Source organism: Danio aesculapii, chromosome 22 (genome assembly GCF_903798145.1).
Source record: "Danio aesculapii chromosome 22, fDanAes4.1, whole genome shotgun sequence".
NCBI classification, from domain to species: domain Eukaryota; kingdom Metazoa; phylum Chordata; class Actinopteri; order Cypriniformes; family Danionidae; genus Danio; species Danio aesculapii.
This window is the reverse complement of record NC_079456.1, coordinates 2,029,950-2,051,417: the sequence shown is the minus strand read 5'-3', so window position 1 is coordinate 2,051,417 and position 21,468 is coordinate 2,029,950. Positions and strand designations below refer to the sequence as shown.

Here is a 21,468-nt window from a genome sequence, read left to right as displayed (position 1 = left end):
CATCAATTATTGTGACACTTTTTTTGATTCCCCTGTCAGTTCTTAAAATCATTAGATGTAGAATTGCTGTACACAATACTTTGTGTAATTAATTTATTTTTATTAAAAAAGAAAAAATGTTTAGAGACGGAATCTGCGTGCACTTTTTGTGAATTAGGAGGAATCGATAAAACTGTATTTTGAATGCACATATACCCAAACGTTTTGGTTTGATGTTGAATATCTTAAATTTAAACTTACAAAATTAAAATAATAATAAAACTTGAGCAAAATTTGTTTATTAATTGAATGATTATATATGGGAAGTACCATGTACACAAATAAAAATGGTCCAATGATCAACCTAACATTTATTTGTATAAAATTGATCGTAAGCATTATATCGAAACCCTAAAAGACATTAAAAATAAAAAAAGCTACAAGGATGTATGCAATTTTAGAATCTATGCTAATTTTTTTGCAATTTATATATCCCCTGTATATTTATTTGTAATTTTTTTATTCCCTATTGATTTGTTCCTTTGATGTGAAAAAGATGTAAGCATTGCATTCCTCATTTTTTGTAAGCTATTGTTCTTGTTATGCAATAAAAAATAAAAGAAAGATCGTCAAAAACACGCCAAATTAAAACACCGCTGTCCATACCTGCTAAAACTATTGATAATGTATACAAAAAGCCTCCTTACATAATGTGGCACGTGAAAAGCAAATGCTATCCTTTATGGCATAAAATAATCTGATGTAACTACAATCAGCAATCAAATGTTTTAGGCAAATATTAAAAAACCAACAGGCTTAATATTAATAACGAGAGTAGCATTTTAAATATTTCTTTGAATCAATTAAAAATAATGAAAAACCGACATCATTAGCACATATTCCTCATTTATTCATATTCTTTCAGCTTAGTCCCTTTATTTATCAGGGGTCACCACAGCGGAATGAACCACCAACTTATCCAGCATATGTTTTTACACAGCGGATACCCTTCCAGCCGCAACCCATCTCTCTGAAACATCCATACACACTATGGACAATTTTAGCTTACCCAATTCACCTCTAGTCTTTGGACTTGGGGGAAACCGGAGCACCCGGAGGAAACCCACGCGAACGCAGGGAGAACATGCAAACTCCACACAGAAACGCCAACTAACCCAGCCGAGGCTCGAAACAGTGACCTTCTTGCTGTGAGGCGACAGCACTACCCACTGAGCCAACATGCCACTTAAAAAAGAAGTCCAGAATATTCCACTGTGTTCCTGAAAAATTAAACGCATGTAGTAGTAATTTAAAGATGTGAATTATCTTGATTGCGAATGAATGTGCACGGGAGCCCTGTTTAGATATGATTGGGATTCATTAAAATACACATTAAACTACTGACTTCAGAGCAGACATTTTAGGAACGTAGTTTTTCATTGATGTGTTAAACCCCACACAAAGAAAACAAACAAGGCCTCTCCTTTGAATGAAGTCTAAGATGGCTCTTCAGCACTGAAGCCCTTAAAAACGTTTTGCAGCATTGATCACACTTGTGCGGTTTCTCTCCGGTGTGGATCTTCATGTGTCTCTTAAGGTTTGACGAGAGTTTGAAACGCTTCCCACACCGAGTACATGTGAACGGTTTCTCTCCAGTGTGAATCCTCTGGTGCCGTTTCAATTCTCCAGCTCTGATAAAACTCTTCCCGCACTCGAAGCACTCAAACACTTTCACACCAGCGTGGATCTTCTGATGTGCTGTTAAATTCGAGTGTCGTGTAAAATGCTTTCCGCACACAGAGCATGAATTTATATGAACTCTACTGAGGATTGTCTTGGCTTCACTCAGTTCTTCGCTCTCCTCATTCACAATCAAGACTGAAAATTTAGAGAAGAAAAAAACATTTTAAAAGAGATGCAAAACAACTAATCAACAATCATTTATCAATAACCCTATTATCAATACATCTCTTTGAGTGTCTATTAAGCATGAACATCATCAAAGGGCCATGAAACCTCTAGTTTGAAAAAAGTCAGAAAGTGTGCGAGTCCAGCTCTGTTTAGGGGGGAGTGTCGAGTGAGGGAAAGAGGGAAGGGTTTGCATAAAAATGGGAGTTTCAGTTTGGGCACACGCTGATTTTCAGAGGCAAAACAACACACAGGCGCAGAGGAGAAAGACAGTGACTACAGTTACATGGACATCAGTAATCAAATTATTTGCCCAATTCTTAATTTGTTGAATTTAACTGCAGTTTGGCACTTTCACTTTCATTTAAGAACATTTCATGCATGCCCCCCGTGACAAATGAGATATTGAATGCGAGGAACTGCTGGAAGAGTGTAGTTTTAATGTAATGTATGATACCGCACGGCATTTCTCGGTAACTTAGATGCACAAAATGCGCCGAAAATCCTACACGACGGTAATAGTTTGATCAAGGTGTTTACATTCGGAGAGCAGCATTTACAGCGGTAAAAATATAAAGTGTTTCGACTGGCTGCTACAATTGGATCCTATACCAAAGTTGGCGACCAGGGGGGTTTCACAGACTGTATTTACATCTGAATTAGCGGCTTGAAATTATGGGAGTTTTCCGGGAGAAATAACAAAACGGGAGGGTGGTGGGAGTCTTGGTACGTATGCTACACTCAGATACACTCTGACTACTTCAAAATTGTTGATAAGCCATGGTGGGCATTTCTCTCTGTCTCGTGCAGTCGACCAATCACAGCAGACTGGGTCATCGGACCAATCAGCGCAGATTAGCATCACGCAAAGGAGGGGTTTGGGAACAAAAGAATCGCTGAACGAATTATATGGGAGTCGCTGCGATAAACAGGTGAAAATAAATGCGTATTATAAGACAAAGAAAGTGTTTTTTGCCCTTGCATGCAGATCAGCCTGTTTTGGAGACCCCCAAAACCAAACTATGACCCTTTTTAATGCATAATAGAGGCTCTTTAATGTTGTGTAGATTACACTAACTATATATGTTTTACTTTCGAAATGTGGTATAAATTCGTCCCATTTGGCTTTTTAAATTCTCTTGATCATAATTAGGTGCTGCTTGTCAATCAGACAACGCTTCTATGTTTGCTGTCAATTGCGGGAAAAAAACATTGATAAAAGTGTCATGATAAACTGTAGTGAGTTTAACTGCAGGCGCTGTGTGATGCGGAGAGGAGTCAGATTTGGACACAACTTTCCTTCACCTGCTCTTGTGGGTGGGCCCACAAGGTTTGCACTATGCACTGGTCACTACTAACTGAATGCAGTAGGAGCACACAGTTATGTTTGCTGAATAAGTCGCACAGAAAATTTACGTTTAAAAACTACTCAAATTTTGTCAACCCGCCATTTTTTTCAAAACCACCCAATCTGGCAACACTGAACTTCACACAGCATTAAGCCTGTGTAGTTTACATTCCTCTCATCAAGTCAGTCTATTAACATAAAAACAAATCTTCAGGTGCTCTACTTACTGTGGTAGGTTTTAGTGTGCTTCCGCAGAGAACATAAATGTGTGAATCTCTTCCCGCACTGAGCACATGTGAACGGTTTCTCTCCAGAGTGAGTCCTCTCGTGTGATTTCAGGTGTGCTAATAGACTGAATCTCTTCTCGCAGTGTGAACACTGGTATGGTTTCTCTCCGGTGTGGATCCTCATGTGACGCTTGAGACCGTGTCTGCGCTCGAAACTCTTTCCACACTGAGTGCAGGAGAAGCTTTTTATGGCTGCCGTTACCATTACAAAGTCAATGTTTTCTTCACACTTGACATGATGTTTCTCCTCATCTTCACGCTCTTCCTTCACCATCACATCTGAAATAAAAGTCGATAAGTTACACTTTAAAAGGCTAATTATGAACAGCAGATGGTGCTCTAGGGTAGCTTTTTTGTGCTCTGGTTTAGTTTTTAACAACAGATAGTTGCCCATTCACGTTTGATCAGAGAAGAACTGGATTCCTGACTCTGACTGGTTTCTTCCAAGGTTTGTTCCCCACTTCTATCAATTGGTGGAGTTTTGGTTCCTCGCCACTGTCGCTTGGTTGGTTGAGCTCTTAAATGCCAATTTATACTGATGCACACCTCTCCAAAATGTAACTACACGTCGTAGCCTATGATCACGAATGTGGGCTGGGCTAAGAGCTGTGGACGTGTGAGTGTTAAACATGCGTCGAGTCCTTTAGAGCAGTGTTTCCCAACCCTGTTCCTGGAGGCACGCCAACAATACATATTTTGGATGTTAACCTTATCTGACCTATCACCTTCAGGTTTTGGAGTCTCTTCTGATGTTCTGATGAGTTGATTCAGATGTGTTTGTTTAGGGCAGGTGTGTCCAAACTCGGTCCTGGAGGTCCGGTGTCCTGCAGATTTTAGCTCCAATTTGCTCAACATACCTGACTAGAAAACCTAAAGCTGCAGTCACACTAGAGTTTGAGCATGCGAAATTCTGTCGTGCGGCGCTGTGAGAAGAGGTGGGATTAAACAAGATGATTAGACATTAAAAAAGCGAGCGATTGGTCCATATTTCTGTCCAGAGAGGTCATGTTTTGATCCTCAACTGGTCTCACGCAGTCAAGTGATGCGAACTCTGATTGCAGGTCAGAGTTCACCAAGTTTGAACTTTGCAACAGAGTAAACTGTGAAACTTGCGTTACCGGTCTGACGCATTTGCATGCGTATGAATGGAAGTCTATGGGGAGAAAAGTGCAGTGTGACCGCAGCTTTATAAGAGCTTGATTAGCTGGCCCAGGTGTGTCTGATTGGTGTTGGAACTAAACTTTGCAGGACACCGGCCCTCCAGGACTGAGTTTGGGCACCTCTTGTTTAGGGAGAGGTTGAAAATGTGTACTGTTGCTGTGCCTTCAGAAACATGGTTGGGAAACACTGGATAACCAAAAGCGGCGAGAGCGTCAAAGTAGCCGGAAGTCATTCATTTTTAATGGGAGCCGGCGTTGATAAACGTCAAGGAGAGTTGAAATCAAATCAACTCTATGGTAATGAGCTATGATGCGATTTGGCGGCAAGTAGTTGAAATGTAGACGTCCACCACTTGGGAGTTCAGAGAACACAGCCCTGTGAACTTTGGTTCCGACCACAGTTGCTCCCAAGGGTTGGATTATTGCGGTTGCTGGATTTCCAATTATTTACCATGTTTTCTTACAGGAACATGCATTAAAAAAAAGTAACTGGCGATTTATTTGTGTGCATTAATGTTTTTTTCTTAAAAAAAAAAAAAAAAAGCGGGAATCTCATGCTAACTATAACGTCAACAGAAAACAGTACTGCTGATTCAGAATATTTCAGAGATGGACCCATATTGAATAAGTGGAGCTAAGTTACACCACTGCAGTGACCCCTTTAAAAACGAGATTAACTTAGCGAATTTTGACGCTCTTGCAGGCAGACAGCGTTGTCGCCAGGGCAGCCAGAGCGAACTTTGACAATCTCGCTGCCTTTGGTGTGAACGCACAATTAGAGGAGTCATTCATTTTGTCAATTTTGTTCTAAAGATGGTTTTAGTTCTAGTTTTAAAGGTCTCGTGAAATTAAAATAAACTTTTTTAGATTTATTATCAGAATGTTGGTTTTTTACGAATTTTATAAACGTATAAAACACAACATATAAACATCTAAAGTTTGCAGTTTGTCTCTTCCACCTAAATGGATCAACAGTTTTAATTACGTCACCCTCATACTTCAGTTTCTCATCAAATTTTGACCAATCAAACGATTTTTGTGTGACATGCCCCGCCTCCTCCTTCTCATCCGCTTGTAATTTAACGCGCTTGAGCTCAACCAAAATAAACGCTATTGGCAGTTTTTAAAGTGGAGGAGCTAAACTATGTCCAGCCCCCTCTTCATGTTTCGGTTGACATTACGTCAGCACTTCATGGGCTCTTAAACAAGAAATTGTGCTTTAAGCTACAACAGCAGATGGTGCTCAAGGCTAGTTTTTTTTACAGCGGAGGCCATGCTAAGTTAGTTTTTGCAGCATAATTCTAAACTTATTTTCGAGCAGCATTACTTTCTGCCACCACTTCAGCTCCGCCAACAAAACACAACATCACTGTCTGCAAACACATCGAGGACAACTCCTAAAGAGAAGCAAGAATATCTCTTTGGTGTTTATACTTTAGTCTTTGTGACTTCACAGATCTTACGTAAACACAAAGAGCTTGTTAGGCTGCTTTCACACCTGCAGATCGATTGGTTGGTTCTGAAACAGGGATTCAAATTGTGACGATGTTTATTTTTGTTCCTGGTGCAGTTCGCTTTCACACGGCAGTTTCTAAACAGACCAACACAGTAAAACAAGTCACGTGCGAGTTTCAGGGTTTATTTTCAGAGTCCCTCAGATTCCGCTCAGCTGTCATACCTTGTTATTTTAATCGCAAATAGACATTATAAGCGAAAAGGTGCACTTTAATTTTGACACATACAGATATCGTCACCAAATATAAATCAGAGAGGTCAGACTTTCTCATAGCCTCATTTCAGTTGTCAAGGGTTGTTCAAATCTATCTATTGAATTAATCGATTTAAAATAACACATTGGTTGCCAGTGGTGCAGTGGTTAGTGCGTCGACACATGCACTCCGGTTCTCGCGGCGACCTGAGTTCGATTCCTGCCTCCTGGTCCTATGCCGGTCCTTCCCCTCTCTCTGTTTCCAACACTTTCCTGTCAATACTCTCTACGGTCCTATCAATTAAAGGTAAAAACCCCAAAAAATAATTATCAAAAAATATATATATTGCGTTGGCTAGAATTACGCACTATTGGCTTCAATTATAGAGGGAAATAACGGATGAAGCGAGACTGCAGTCGGATCATGAAGTAGATCAGTGTTGATCTTTCTGTCGAGGTGTCACTGCAGAAATTATTCAATTCATCTGTACTTGTATAGCGCTTTTACAATGTAGATTGTGTCAAAGCAGCTTCACATAAAAGATCAGAGTAAATTGAAACATGATTGAAATTGAAATAGTTCTGTTTTCAGAGTTTAAGATCAGTTCAGTGTGGTTTAATAATCACAACTGAGAGTCCAAACACTGAAGAGCAAATCCATCGATGCGCAGCTCTACAGATCCCGAACCATGCAACCCAGTGATGACAGTAGCGAGGTAAAAACTTCACCAATTGGCGAAAGTGAAGAATTATAAAACCTCCAGAAAAACCAGGCTTTAATTAACAAAACAACAGGCCTAAAACAAAACACACATTTACCAATAGGAATGACATCTTGTCCTACTCATCCTTCTCTCTTCATATAGCCGTATATATGGCTATTACGTATCTATAATACACTGTGATAGAGCCTGGTGTATTAGTTCGTTTGAGCGTATCGCTTTCTTACTACAATCGATCCGCTCCAGAGTTCGTTCAATCAAGCCGAGACCACCTCATTCAGGTTTTGATCCGAGGATGATTACAGGTTTCACATATGCCAAACGAACAGCGCTAACTGGACAAACGAGACCGCTTCCGAAACAAACGTCTAGTTGTGAAAGCACCCTTAGACTTTAAAAGGAAAACATGAAAGTTCATCATAAGACCGCTTTAAATGTGCGTTATCAGCTGCATGATTATCCTACTTACCATGTAAGTTTTGTGTGTGTGAACGTAGAGATGATAAATCTGTGAAACCTTTTCCACAATCAGTGCAGTGATAGGGTTTATCTCCAGTGTGAGTCCGCTCATGCTTTTTCAGGTGTCCTGAATGAACAAATCCCCTTTCGCACCGTGAACACTTGTACGGTTTCTCTCCAGTGTGAATCCTCTCATGTATTTTCAGGTTTCCCAACAGGCTGAATCCCTTATTGCAGAATGAACACTTGTAAGGTTTCTCTCCGGTGTGGATCCTCATGTGAATCTCCAGATTGTGTTTGCGGCTGAAACTCTTTCCACACTGAGCGCAGGTGAACGCTTTTGCATCTGTTCTTTTCAGCACTTTCGTTTTTGCACTATTTTTCAGATTTTTGCCCTCAGTTTTGACATGTTTCTCCTCATCTTCACTCAGCTCTTCACTCTCCTCCTTCACAATCACATCTGAAAATGAAGTGAATACATTACAGTGCTCTAGATTAGTTTTTAACTGTAAATGATCATGAATAGGCATGCGTTCACACACCGCTACCAGTGAAAGCGTCAAAGTAGCTGTAAGTCATTAATTTTCAGTGGGAGCTGGCGCTGAGCTCTGAGGAAAGTGCTGCATTTTGGATGGTGTGGTTTTCAAGGACAGTTGAAATCAGCTCATCTTTAGGGTAATGATTATATAAACACTAAGGCAGCCCCGCCTTAACGACCCGCTGTCTAGGAATGAGTGACACCATAATTTTTTAATGCGATACAACACAGATACTTTTTGTTACAATTTTTACAATATCGATACGACTTATTATTTAAAATGATAATGTGATTTTTCAAAATAATGTTAATTTATAATATATATAATAATTACATGTAAAAAAATATATATAAAAAAATATATAAATAAATAAATAAATAAATAAATTTATATATATATATATATATATATATATATATATATATATATATATATATATATATATATGGCGACACAGTGGCGCAGTAGGTAGTGCTGTCGCCTCACAGCAAAAAGGTCACTGGTTGGAGCCTCGGCTGGGTCAGTTGGCGTTTCTGCGTGAGTTTGCATGTTTTCCCTGCGTTCGCGTGGGTTTCCTCCAGGTGCTCCGGTTTCCCCCACAGTCCAAACACATGCGCTATAGGGGAATTGGGTAGGCTAAATTGTTCAAAGTGTATGAATGTGTATGGATGGGTTTCCCAGAGATGGGTTGCAGCTAGAAGGCCATCGGCTGCATAAAACATGTGCTGGATAAGTTGGCGGTTCATTCCGCTGTGGTGACCCCGGATTAATAAAGCGACTAAGCCGAAAAGAAAATAAATATTATAGTGTGTGCGTGTGTTATATACAAGCACACACATCTATATTGTATATACACAGTGCATACACATACATACTGTATATACACACTGCACAGATACACACACTTATATTTATTCTTATTTCACTTACATTTATTTTTATTAACGAGAGAGCTGATTTAATATTCTGAATTATTATTTTACTTATTTATTTTCATTTATAATTATACTATATATTACAATACTATACTACTACTATTTGCTGTGTTTACTATGTTTATATATGTGTGTGTGTGTGTGTGTGTGTGTGTGTGTGTGTGTGTGTGTGTGTGTGTGTGTGTATTCTTTTTAATGTAAACTTTATAAATGCTTTTGGCACAACATTTGTAACATCTGTCATGCCAATAAAGCAAATACTGAACTGAAAATAGAGAGTAGAGAGAGGGAGTGCCTCCTTTAAAGCTCTCCTATAATGTCTTTTGTCGGACAGAGGCAGAGGAACACAGGGTAGCTTGTTTTTGTTCTGCTCCTTTATAAGTTTCAGGGTGTGTTGTCTGTAAGCGTTTATAAATGCAGCTTGTATTATTGCTGTGTACGACTTTCTTATCACAAATATTGCTCGTGCTACGCTTTTTCCGCTGATGAGCACCACAACACGCTGTGTTACGTCTCTGCCATCGTGTCATTCTGTAACGCAGAAGTGTGCGACTGTGTTGAGTACGTAAGTTATCTGAAAGACACATGATCTCTCACATCACGTTCCGCAGCAGATTGATTAATGTAACGTCTTATATGCAAAGCGCCACTGATAATCCTGTACAGCGCTAAAACATTTAGTTATGCAGATAGTATTAAAATATAGTTAAAATATCAATACTTTAAAAAAATATCAATACCAAATTAAAAGCTTCTGTGTATCGATATATCGATACTCGAGCATCGATGTGCACATCCCTACCGCCCTCCTCCTCCCTCCGGCTCGCAACTGACGTTAAAAATATAATGAGATTCGGCCCGCAAAAACATATATATTTAAACCTCTATCAATGTTGTTCAGTCAAGTCTAGCCAGTTTTCTAGCCCCCGCACTTTTAGAGACAGACCATTTAGAAACAGGTGATTAAGAATGTAAACCTTTGGATTTCATACAGCTGCCCCCCCCCCCCCCACTTTTAAAATGTCCACTACACCCCTGCGTCTAACCACGTGTGGTTTTGACCCGCCACCTAGTTGACATTTTAAGTCCTGCATTTAGATTAGTTTTACTTTCATTTTCTCTCAGTGTATGGTTGAGAGTAACACACATGCAGTTTATTTCTGTCGCTGATTTAAACGTTGAAATATATGTCCATAAGTGCTCTATTTTTACCAAAGCTCTATTTTTGTAAATATTCAAGGGTCGTTTGATTAGTTTTATACCACTTGTATTTTATTGTACAAACACTTCTTCATGGGGTCAGATCAGATATGGTTGTAACCGGAAGTTAACGAGAATTATTTATGTTATCTATTAAATAACTCAATCAATTGTACTTTTTAACTCCTCCCCCCACCACAACAGTCACAGCACTGTAAAAATATTAATTATTGCTATAAAGTTTCATAAAAAATGCTGCTTTATTAATGTGCATATCACACTTTCGGCCGGCCGCGTATCCGATCTAGAGTTTACCTCTTCATGGCTTACACATTATGCTGGTGGTTTAACAAATATGATCATTTTGTTAATGTTCTAATCAAACGGTCACATTTAATAGATATTGCTCTTATGCGTATTAAGATTTTGCATGAAAACTCTGTTTATAAGTAAAATTGTACTGCCGGTTGAATTGAACTTGTTTAAGTAAATGTGAATATTACGTTACTATTTCCAATGATGACTATTTCAAAAATAATGACGGATGCATTGTTTATAACAAGCATATATAAACATAAAAATGAGATAAATACATTTTGATTTCATGCCAAACGCTAATATTAAAGGTAACATGATAAAAGAACTAAAAATGAAAGAAAAGTGCTTAAAGATGAACAACCTGACTGTTGTTCAGCCTCATTATTGAAGAGTAATGAATAAACACAAACCTATTAGTTCTTCAGTTTCTTCCTGTTTAATTCTGCAGGGTTCTGGATCACTCATCTTCTCACTGTCCTTCAATAAACTCTGACTTTGTCTTTCACTGATGGCGGCAGAGCTTCAGGAGGATAAACAGAGAAATAATTTTTTTTTTTTTGCCAACTATTGCAATTTATTAAAAAATATTTGTATTTATTTATTAAATCCCTAGTAACTATTGATACCAATAGACCAATTGTAAGCAGTAGCACAAATGTGCCACATCCAGATATTGGGAAATCGTAAAACACTTTACAAATAATCTGTCAAACCGTTATTTTCCTTCACAGATCATACTTTGTCCTATTACAAACGTGGAAATACTCATACACAATAACACAAACATCACATAAAGAATATAACGTCCTCTCAGAGCTCCTCTCTGCCTGCTGTATTGTTTTGGTCAGCAGACACACAGATAGAGGTGAACTCAATGCAGAAACTAGTCGCAGATTGTCGCTTTAATAAACTGTAAAGTGTGTTTTATTGTTGTGTAAACACGAGAAAAAGCGTCAACGACTCACCTCAGCTCTGAAGACTCGACGCTGAAGGAACGCGTCGTCGGTGACGTCATCGCGACGAGGCGGAAGCAAAAGCAGATCAAAAAAACCGCGCCAAATACTGCTGACAAACCAAAACTGAAATCAACGTGCTAATGTAGACAACAAGGCATTCCACTCATTTATGTGTGATAAAATACTGTTTATTAAGCATTACATTTTTATTTAATTAAATTTAAATAAGCAAGTGGGTAGCACGATCGCCTAACAGCAAGAAGGTCGCCGGTTCAAATCCCGGCTGGGTCAGTTGGCATTTCTATGTGGAGTTTGCATGTTCTCCCCGTGTTGTTGTTGTGGGTTTCCTCCAGGTGCTCCCGTTTCCCCTACAGTCCAAACACATGCGCTATAAATAAACTAAATTGGCTGTAGTTTGTGAGTGTGTATAGGTGTTTCTCAGTACTGGATTGCAGCATGGAAGGAAGCATCCACTGGGTAAAACATATGCTGGATAAGTTGGTGGTTCATTCCGCTGTGGTGACCCCAAATTAATAAACGGACTAAGATGAAAAGAAAATGAACAAACAAGACTTAAAACATAATATGTCCGGGCCCGGTCCTCTCTCGTCTAGCACTGGCGTCTCTGCTTCTTTTAGCTTCCAGGGCTCCTCCTTGAGACTCGAGGCTGGTGATGCTTCCAGGTGTCTCTGATTATCTCACTCACGCCTCCCATCTCGGCCCCGCTTCACTCGCCACAGAGTAATAACAAATAAATAAATAAAACGCTTAGCATTTCACACCTTTTACGTGACACTCTCTTCTAGTCGATTAAAGCAGGGGCGTCCAAACTCGGTCCTGGAGGGCCGGTGTCCTGCAGATTTTAGCTTCAACTTGCCTCCTGCAACACACCTGCAAAGATGTTTCTAGAAAGCCTTGTTAGAGCTTGATTAGCTAGGCCAGGTGTGTCTGATTGGGGTTGGAACTAAACTTTGCATGACACCGGCCCTCCAGGACAAAGTTTGGGCAATACTTACAGGGCCATTTATATCGAAGTTGATTTTTAGCCGCACCATATTGATGTCTCGTAACATCTAATTTTTATTATTGGGTTGTTAGCCCAACTGCCAACCTGGAGGACCAGGACATACACACTTGGGCTGTTTCTCAATATACGTTCTTTAGCGGTCTTGCGTTCTCGTGTAAACAGCCAAAGTTCAGTTCCAATACTCAAGACCGCAAGACGCGTGAAACTTCCCGCATGTGTTCTTGATATCGAGGACGCACCGATATCAGAAGTCATTGCGACTGGAGGTGGGAAGCGCAGCATTTTATATAGTACTATTATTAAAGTTCAGAGACATCACTTATTTGTCTCAGGAGATTCCCTACATGAGACGGTGAAAGAAAAAACTACCATGAAAATCTTAATAAAGGCATAAACACATTAAGGGTGTTTATTTGCTGAAATTCGTATTAAAATCTGTTTTATTTGTGATGTGCAACGTATATTTGTAAAGTCTTTATGCCTAGTATATATTGTGAAAATGGGAAAAACAATAAATCGTTGTATAAATGCTGTGATGTTTAAATAATTTTTGGTTAAAGATGTGCGAGGGTCATGTGACCTTTAGGAAGATTGGGCACGTTCTCTGTTCTCACAGTCTCCCGAGTTCGTTCTTCCGAGGTGACCTAGCAAGACAGGTCTTCACAAGAACGCAAGTCCATTTTCTGCGTTCTTGGAATTGAGAAACAGCCATACACTATGTACAGTTTAGCTTACCCAATTCACCTACAACACATGTGTTTGGACTGTGGAGGAAACCCACGCGGGGAGAACATGCTAACTCCACACAGAAACACCAACTGACCCAGACGTTCGAACCAGCGACCTTCTTGCTGTGAGAAGACAGCGCTACCCACCACACCGGCCAAGCAAAATAATGAAGCAGTTGAAATAATCACTATTTAACTTTTACGCCATCCATGTGCACCCACTGACAGGTAAAAGCTGCCGCTCTCTCATGGCTGTATTCTTGATGCTACTTGCTAATGACCGACTGTTGAGGACACAAGCTAATGCAATATTTACAGCTAGGCATATGCCGTAAATCTTTAAATACGTCTTTAATGATTTTATAAGACATACTGGCGCGAATCTTGAAAAGGGATTCACGGACATGCAACTTAGCTGTAATTTACAGGCAGAGTTTATTGTAATTGTGCATGAGAGGCTTATTTACAAATGACTGGAATTAGTAATACACACATTTAACTACCAAAGCTGAAGTGTTTGAGGAGTTCTGGAAGATTTCGTCGATGTGTAAACCTCTTTCCTAAGGAAACACATAAGAGTTCCCATTTGTATGAAATCTAAGATGGGTCTTCAGCTTTGAAGCCCTGGAAAACGCTTTGTCGCATTGATTACATCTGTGCGGTTTGTCTCCAGAGTGGACGATCATGTGTTCAAAGAGCTTTGTTTGGTGTCTGAATCTCATCTTACACTCAGCACATTTGTATGGTTTCTCCACGTTGTGCGTCCTCTCGTGTCGCCTCAAGTCTCCAGATCTAGTAAACGCCTTCTCACACTGTAAGCACACGTGGGGCTTCAGACCAGTGTGGATCTTCTGATGTGCTTTTAAATATGGCTGACAAATAAAACTCTTTTCACACTCAGAACATGAATAAGGTTTCTCCACAGCATCAACGCTATGAAACACCTTCAGGTCTTCACTCAGTTCTTCGCTCTCCTCCTTCTTCACCATCTGGCCTGAAAATTAAGTACAGAAATAAAGTTACATTTTAGGAGAGACATGTGAAGTAGGGATGCAAACAATTGTTGATAACCCTTTTACTCGGTGCATCTTCTGGACAGTGGATTAAGCATGATCATCATTGAGGGATTAGTTCTGCTGTTGATTTGTGTTTTTCTTTTTGATTAACCCTCCCTGGCTTTTATAGTTCTTCCACAGGTGGACGCACCTGCTTGTCGTTGGGGACTAATTCAGAGAAGGTAAAAAGACGCCAACGAGGAGGAGAAGAGACACCGCATTAGTGGACCAGCCAGCATTATGTTGTAGTTTGTTTTGTTCGTATAGCTTTCTTTTGGAGATTTATTTAATTGTCTGACATTGGTTTATTTGTTGTCTTTGGGTAAGAATGTTATCGTCATTATGTGTAGGGTAAATTAAACATTTATAATAAATCAGGGCATCTTCCGTCCATTCCATATTCATTTTCAATAAAAAAAGAAAAGCAAGAAAACAGCTGATTTACGGTTTTTCTTTTGCTCACAACAAACGAGATTTTAGCTCAATTTTCATTTTTTTAAATTAGGGTAGGAAAATGAATAAATGACTTTAAAATTCATTATACAAATGTAGGCGGTGCTAAAACGCCCTTTTTCCTCTGATTGGCCAATCAAATCTAAGCTTGTGACGTCGCCCTCAAAATAAAAGTCCACTGCGGATCAACACCCAGGCCTTTAATTATTATTATTTAATTATATATAAACTAAGTTTACGTATTCTATATTCTATATTTGATCAGTAAGCAGGCTTACATTTATTTCGCATGAATAAATTAAATAAAGACATAAATTGGCAGTAATATTTCACATTTGTCATTAAAATAAGGTCATAGTTTGCAGTTATGCACCTGATGCTGAGCAAAAACAGCCATTTCAGAGCAGAACCTGGTATGCATGTTTGCTTCCGAGCAAGGCCTATATAATATTAATAATTATAATAATAATATAAAGGGACTACGTCGAAATGAAAATAAATAAATGAACAATAATATACTTATATTTCGCCACCACCTGATGCCAAGCAAAGATATGATGATTGTTTCAGAGCTACTGCAGGCCTAAATAACAATAAAAATTAATATTGTTTACTTAGTGTTTTTTTGTTTTTTTTTTTTCATTTTTTTATTTTCATTTTATAATAGTTGTTAGCAGGACCAGAATAAAAATACAAAGGGTACCATTTGTTTTTATTTTATTTTCTCCTATATATATATATATATATATATATATATATATATATTATTTTGAGAATGACATCACAAGCTCAGATTTGGTTGGCCAATCAGAGAAAAACAGGCGTTTCAGTACCGCCTACATGTAGGTAATGAGTTTTTAAAGTCGTTTATCCGTTTTCCTACCTTAATTAAAAAAAAAGAGCCAAAATCTTGTTTTTCCATTTTTTGTGACCAAAGAAAAAACAAAAAACAATGGTTTTCTTAATTTTCCGTTTTTCGTATGAAAAAACGGCACATACCGTACCGAAACCGTGTCTGTAAAACTATAATACATACCGAACTGTGAGTAGATTGAACTGTTGCACCCATTTATATATATATATATATATATATATATATATATATATATATTATTATTTTTTTTTTTTTTTTTTTGCGAGGGTAGTGCAAAAAGTCAAGCAAAACCAGATATTTATGATCAAACTTTGTGCCACACCAAATTGAAAACAAAAACTAAGGAATCTAAGAAAAAAAAAAGCATAGTCATAAAATATTTACAATGTATACAATTTGGTCTGGACATAACACAAAATAGGGGCATATAGAACTGGCCTAAGGGTCATAGGGGTGCTAAAGTAATGAACAAAATCCAAACAATGTACAACGCCCCAAAAGTCTTCTAAAATAATTAATGAACACACAGAGAAGTCTTCTGCATACCATAACTAATATGGGGGCTCGTCCGGGATATGGACCCAGGACCTCAAGCTAGACATTAGCCTCATGACTTGATTAGTTTTCAAGTTACTGTTGCATAGTCTACACTAGAGCTGCACAATTACATGAAAAAAGATCACGATCTTGATTCAACCCCCTAGACCAGTGTTTCCCAACCTTGTTCCTGGAGGCACACCAACAGTACATATTTTGGATGTCTCCCTTTTCTGAACCATTAACTTCAGGTGTTGGAGTCTCTTCTGATGTTATGATGAGTTGATTCAGGTGTGTTTGATTAGGGAGAGGTTGAAAATGTGTACTGTTGGTGTGCCTTCAGGAACAGAGTTGGGAAACACTGCCCTAGATGATCTTAATCCAGCATTTCTACGATTCTGCCAATCATATTTTCAAGTTCAGGAGGCAGCACAAGTCTTTTCATTGTTTCACATACATTGCTCAGCAACATGGACACCTCCAAATGATGTTGAAAGAGTCACATTCTGTGTTTAAAAGGTATAATTCACCTAAAAATTTCCTTTTTGTCTTCATATAATGCTGTATTCACGGCCGGGAAATCACACGTGACGTGAGCTGTTAACCGTGAGCTGTTACCACAGAGAGGGCGCGAGCCTTACTTGATAGACGCATGTGAGTCTAGAACCTGCATAGGCTGTGAATAACAGGTAATAAAATTGTAAATAATATTCAGTTTGTGGCACAGAGTGATCGTTTGAGAGCCGCGCGGGAAGTATGAACAGCACACAACAGTGAAAATGAAACCGAAAGCGTGCACTTCATTTAAATAATCATATCGCATTTTAGAGTAATGATTACGACAAGCACTTTGATCTGTTTTTTCTTTCATTGCGAACAGAGTTGTGCATGAAAATAAATGTTTAGTGTCAGTATACCCACTCTAGCCTATATATTGTTGAATATAATCTGATAATGACAAATGTCTGATTTTACCAGTGAATAAAATTGTCTAATAATGTTGTCAATGATTGCAAGCATACATCTCAAACATAATAAATCAACATCAGAATTATTATAAGTAGAATAGAATTATTTATAGAAACCAGTAGACCTACACATATTATTATTGTTGTTGTTGTTAACCATATGTTTGAGAAATAACAATAATAATAGCCTGCTCATATTAACCTTTATTTTACATCTACACAATCGTGAGAAAATCCTGATCTTTATTTTAAGCAAAAAAAAAAAAAGGCGATTCTCAGTTTAGCCAGAATCGTGCAGCTGTAGTCTACACATTAATGGCTTTTTAAAGACTTCATCTCATTAGCATGAAAGAAATATTAAAACTGTAAAGCAAAAGTGCTTCAATAACAATGAACGGAGCTGTCATCACATCAGCAAGTGCAAAGTTTGCATTCTCGTTACAATGAGGAAAGCTGGCTCCATAGTCAACCTCTTTTTCCCCAACTCCACTCCACAATTATCCTAAACTAGACCAGGTCTTTAGATGATCTACTCACTGTGAAGGTTTTTAGCGTGTGTTCGCAGAGAAGATGAACTTGTGAATCTCGTCCCACAAACAGTGCAGTGATAGGGTTTCTCTCCAGTGTGTGTCCTCTCGTGCGAGATCACATGTTCTGCATAAAGGAATCCCTTTTTGCAGTATGAACAGTAATAAGGTTTCTTGCTAGTGTGAATCCACATGTGAAGCTTGAGATTGTAATCGACCCTGAAACCCTTTCCACACCGATAGCAGGTGAAAGGACTTTTCTTTCTAGGTTTCTTTTTTTTAGTATTGGTTCGAGTCTGGCTTTCACTTTTGACATGATGGTTCTCCTCCTTCACCACCACATCTGAAAATTAAGGAAATAAGTCACATTTTAAGAGGTTGATTTTTACCGTACACTCAAATAATCACGAATAAGAGCACTTGTGCTTTCGGCTTGGGTTGGGGGTCAATTTTTTGTGCTCACAATGAACTCTCATACAATTCACCTAAACATGTTCAATGCTATTAATGCTTACTTTAGGTTCAAGTGGTGTGTGAAAACAATTCTACATGTATACAATTTTTAAGGGAATGCAAATTACCATGTACAGCGCCAAACTAAACTCAGAACCAGTTAACCCCTTATGGCCCCTTTCCACTGAATGGTAAGGTATGCTTTTATGCCCATTTCCACTGTCACCACTGTTTCCACTTAGTGCACCACTTAGCGGGCTTCCACACAGGTTCTGCATCTTGTTGATATACATTATGAACAGCAGCTACGCTAATTATCTTCTTTATTCTCCATTTCCACTTGGGGATACTCTTCCCGAAGCCCTCAGACTATGCAGAGTCACTGATTCGATCCAAGACCAACGACGAGATGATCCCAAGGTTTCCATATCCTGGACCAGGCCGTATCCTGAGCAGCTACTGTGGTGGTCATGGAAGAGTGGAGAACATGAGACTGATTCCTGTGACGCTCCAGGGACAGACAAGTCTTCGCTGAGGCCAGCTTCCAGCCTCCGCCGCTGAGACTGCAGCTCTGCACAAGACGTTTGGCCAGCGGAGAAATTAAAATGGTCGTGCCCAACTGAGCCTGGTTTCTCTCAAGGTTTTTTTTCTTCACTTCCGCCATTAGTGAAGTTTTTTTCCCTCTCCGCTGTCGCCACTGGCTTGCATGGTTCGGGATCTATAGAGCTGCGCATCGTTGGATTTGCTCTTCAGTGTTTGGACTCTCAGTAGTGATTATTAAACCACACTGAACTGAGCTCAACTGAACTGAACTTAAACACTACAAACTGAACTACACTGTTCCTATTTACTGTGACCTTTTATCTGAAGCTGCTTTGACACAATCTACATTGTATAAGCGCTATACAAATAAAGGTGAATTGAATAGAATTGTCAAACAGTACCAAAAAGCAAACAGTATTTACGCGCGAATAGCACATACCACGTCTGGTGTGAAAACAGTATACGGGTCTGAATGTGTTCATAAATGTTTATATTTTATTTCATATAAATCGTAGACATCACATTTCTCATTATTATTATTGATCTGTAGCTATACTCACATCCTGTTTATAGAAAGGTTAGTAAATAACATTTATTAATACATAAGTGTTTACTTATATAAATTGTTTGTGTAGTAAGAAGTGCTTCTCATACGATATGTCGACTGCAACTATCTGTTTTACACCACACCTACCATTGGGACCCTTTGGCAGTAGAGACACAGGCCTGATAAAGGTGACTCGTACTGAACCGTATAATACCACTCAGTGAAAACGGGGCATTAGGGCTCTGAGGTGATTTTTCGGTCCTCTGCCGCATTTATTTGCTCTTCAAAATGCACCCATTTGTCATCAAAGTCTTCATAAGAGTAAAAGGTGAACTCTTCCTTGCTGAATAACATGAAGAGCATGTTCACCACAGCACTGACTATGAATGCTCTGATTATTTGTTGGTTAATCACATTTCATGACTTGATTAGTACTTGCCAATCTGATCGAACTCATGGACTGATGGCGGTTGTTTGTTTATGAGTTTACAAGCAGAGGAAGATGCACAAGCGCTTCCATATATAGCTTAAGCCGAAGTAAAATCAATGAATGAATTGTTTTCTGTAAAGCTGCTTCTGGCCATGACACGTTCACACCTAAAGGATTATAAGAGATGTGTTTAAGGCATTATATGCAGCATTACTAATTTATTTTCTAACGTAAAGCGAGATCTTCCCTTAAGGTTCTGGAGGGAAAATGTGCTTAATGCATTATCAAGCTTGAAGCATTAGAATCGGTAGAATCACCATGATAAGTGATCGGTACTCGGTATTAGCTGCAAAAATCCTGATCGGAGCATCCATAGTACCTACTTCATTAAATAATTTTTTTAGCTGTACAGTTAATGTATGTGAGTCCCATATTGCAAACAAAAATTATTTAAAATAAAAGGTAATATTAGAACATACTAAAACTGATGAAGTGCTTAAAGATGAACAACCTCACTGTTCGTCATCCTCATTACTGAAGAGTCATGAATAAACACAAACCTATTTGATCCTCAGTCCCTTCCTGTTTGATTCTGCAGGGTTCTGGATCACTCATCTTCTCACTGTCCTTCAGTAAACTCTGTCTTTGTGTTTCACTGATGGCGGCAGAGCTTCAGGAGAATAAACAGAGAAATCTGATTCATTTACACTGATTAAATAAATCACGTTATATCTCATCAGTGATGCATTATGTGACTATATAATTTGCTCAAGTCAGCTGACACTAATATAATTAACTTAATGTGACAATTTGAGTATCAGTATAATGAATAAAAGAACAACAGAAACTTTTGACATGAAATAAAGAGGATTTCATCAGCTCTGATAATACTGATGAGCCTTAGACTATAAACACTCATTAAACAGCCATTCAGAATCAGCAGATCAACTCATTTTAACACCGTTTGTAGAATCAGACCATTACAATCGTTTACCAACTGTTGATATCGATTTTTGTTTTGCAATACATCAATATCTAGGTAAAATTTTCAAGTAACTATTCGTACGAACAAGGTAATTAGACTGTTATGAGTTAGCAAGTCAATTCGCTAACGTTATATAGCCTACAGAGAGCGGGAAACCATAAACGTTTACAAAATAAAGAGCTCCACAACCATTAAATGAATTCTCTGTCAAAGCTCATCCATATTTCTGCTATTTAAATCCCTTCGCAGATCATACTTCGTGAAATTACAAATGGATGTACAAACTTAAACGCACTAACAAAGTTAAACCCAAATACTTCACTCATATTGTCCTCTCAGAGCTCCTCACCGCCTGCTGTATTGTTTTGGTCAGCAGACACACAGATAGAGGTGAACTCAATGCAGCAACTAGTCGCAGATTGTCGCTTTAATAAACTGTAAAGTGTGTTTTATTGTTGTGTAAACACGAGAAAAAGCGTCAACGACTCACCTCAGCTCTGAAGACTCGACGCTGAGTGAACGCGTCAGCGCTGACGTCATCACGGCGAGACGGCCCGTGAAAGCAACAAAATAAACCCCAATAAAAATGAGGAACACATTAATGTTTGTTGTATTGTCTGCAATGAAATACTAGTCAAAGTACATTTAGAAATCGATTCTTTTTATTTGTGTTTTCCACACTGTCCAAACTTTTTTCTGATTTGGGGTTGTACTAAATAAGGGGTTTAACCCCTGCATCCTGACCAAATTTGCACACTGGTCTCTGTCCATCATGGCCTCCTAAACATCTCAGTATTATAATTGGCTTCATCACTCTGTCTC

At 38.7% G+C, this 21,468-nt stretch overlaps 2 protein-coding genes across 3 annotated transcripts in view; both read right to left on the bottom strand.

Annotated features, from left to right (window-relative positions):
- The window catches only part of LOC130215926 (gastrula zinc finger protein XlCGF26.1-like), a 35,176-nt gene extending 14,796 nt beyond the window's left edge, over positions 1-20,380 (bottom strand). Inside the window, exons 1-3 of one of the 2 annotated variants that reach the window (XM_056447793.1) lie at positions 20,222-20,351; positions 17,699-18,031; positions 13,691-14,268 (exon numbers count right to left, since the gene is read on the bottom strand). In XM_056447793.1, the coding sequence (XP_056303768.1) occupies positions 13,835-14,268; positions 17,699-18,031; positions 20,222-20,276 (822 nt within the window). In that variant the 5' untranslated portion in view covers positions 20,277-20,351 and the 3' untranslated portion in view covers positions 13,691-13,834. Of the gene's footprint in view, positions 1-13,690; positions 14,269-17,698; positions 18,032-20,221 lie in introns of those variants that run through there. The other variant, XM_056447792.1, reaches the window with a different exon arrangement.
- LOC130215930 (zinc finger protein 658B-like) lies at positions 865-11,079 on the bottom strand. Its single transcript, XM_056447797.1, has 4 exons — positions 10,974-11,079; positions 7,582-8,031; positions 3,463-3,801; positions 865-1,857 (listed from the first exon to the last, which is right to left on the bottom strand). Exons 1-4 carry the CDS (start codon positions 11,026-11,028, stop codon positions 1,427-1,429), a joined length of 1,275 nt encoding a protein of 424 aa, XP_056303772.1. The 5' UTR covers positions 11,029-11,079; the 3' UTR covers positions 865-1,426.
- Positions 20,381-21,468: the final 1,088 nt, after the last annotated feature.

What these genes read in the sequence shown, in the direction of transcription:
- LOC130215930 (XM_056447797.1), bottom strand. Translation starts at nt 11,028, where the DNA reads ATGAGTGATCCAGAACCCTGCAGAATTAAACAGGAAGAAACTGAAGAA. An exon ending in AGAAACTGAAGAACTAATAG is followed by an intron (nt 8,032 to 10,973) that starts GTTTGTGTTTAT and finishes CTTCATTTTCAG; the next exon opens with ATGTGATTGTGAAGGAGGAG. An exon ending in ACACACACAAAACTTACATG is followed by an intron (nt 3,802 to 7,581) that starts GTAAGTAGGATA and finishes CTTTTATTTCAG; the next exon opens with ATGTGATGGTGAAGGAAGAG.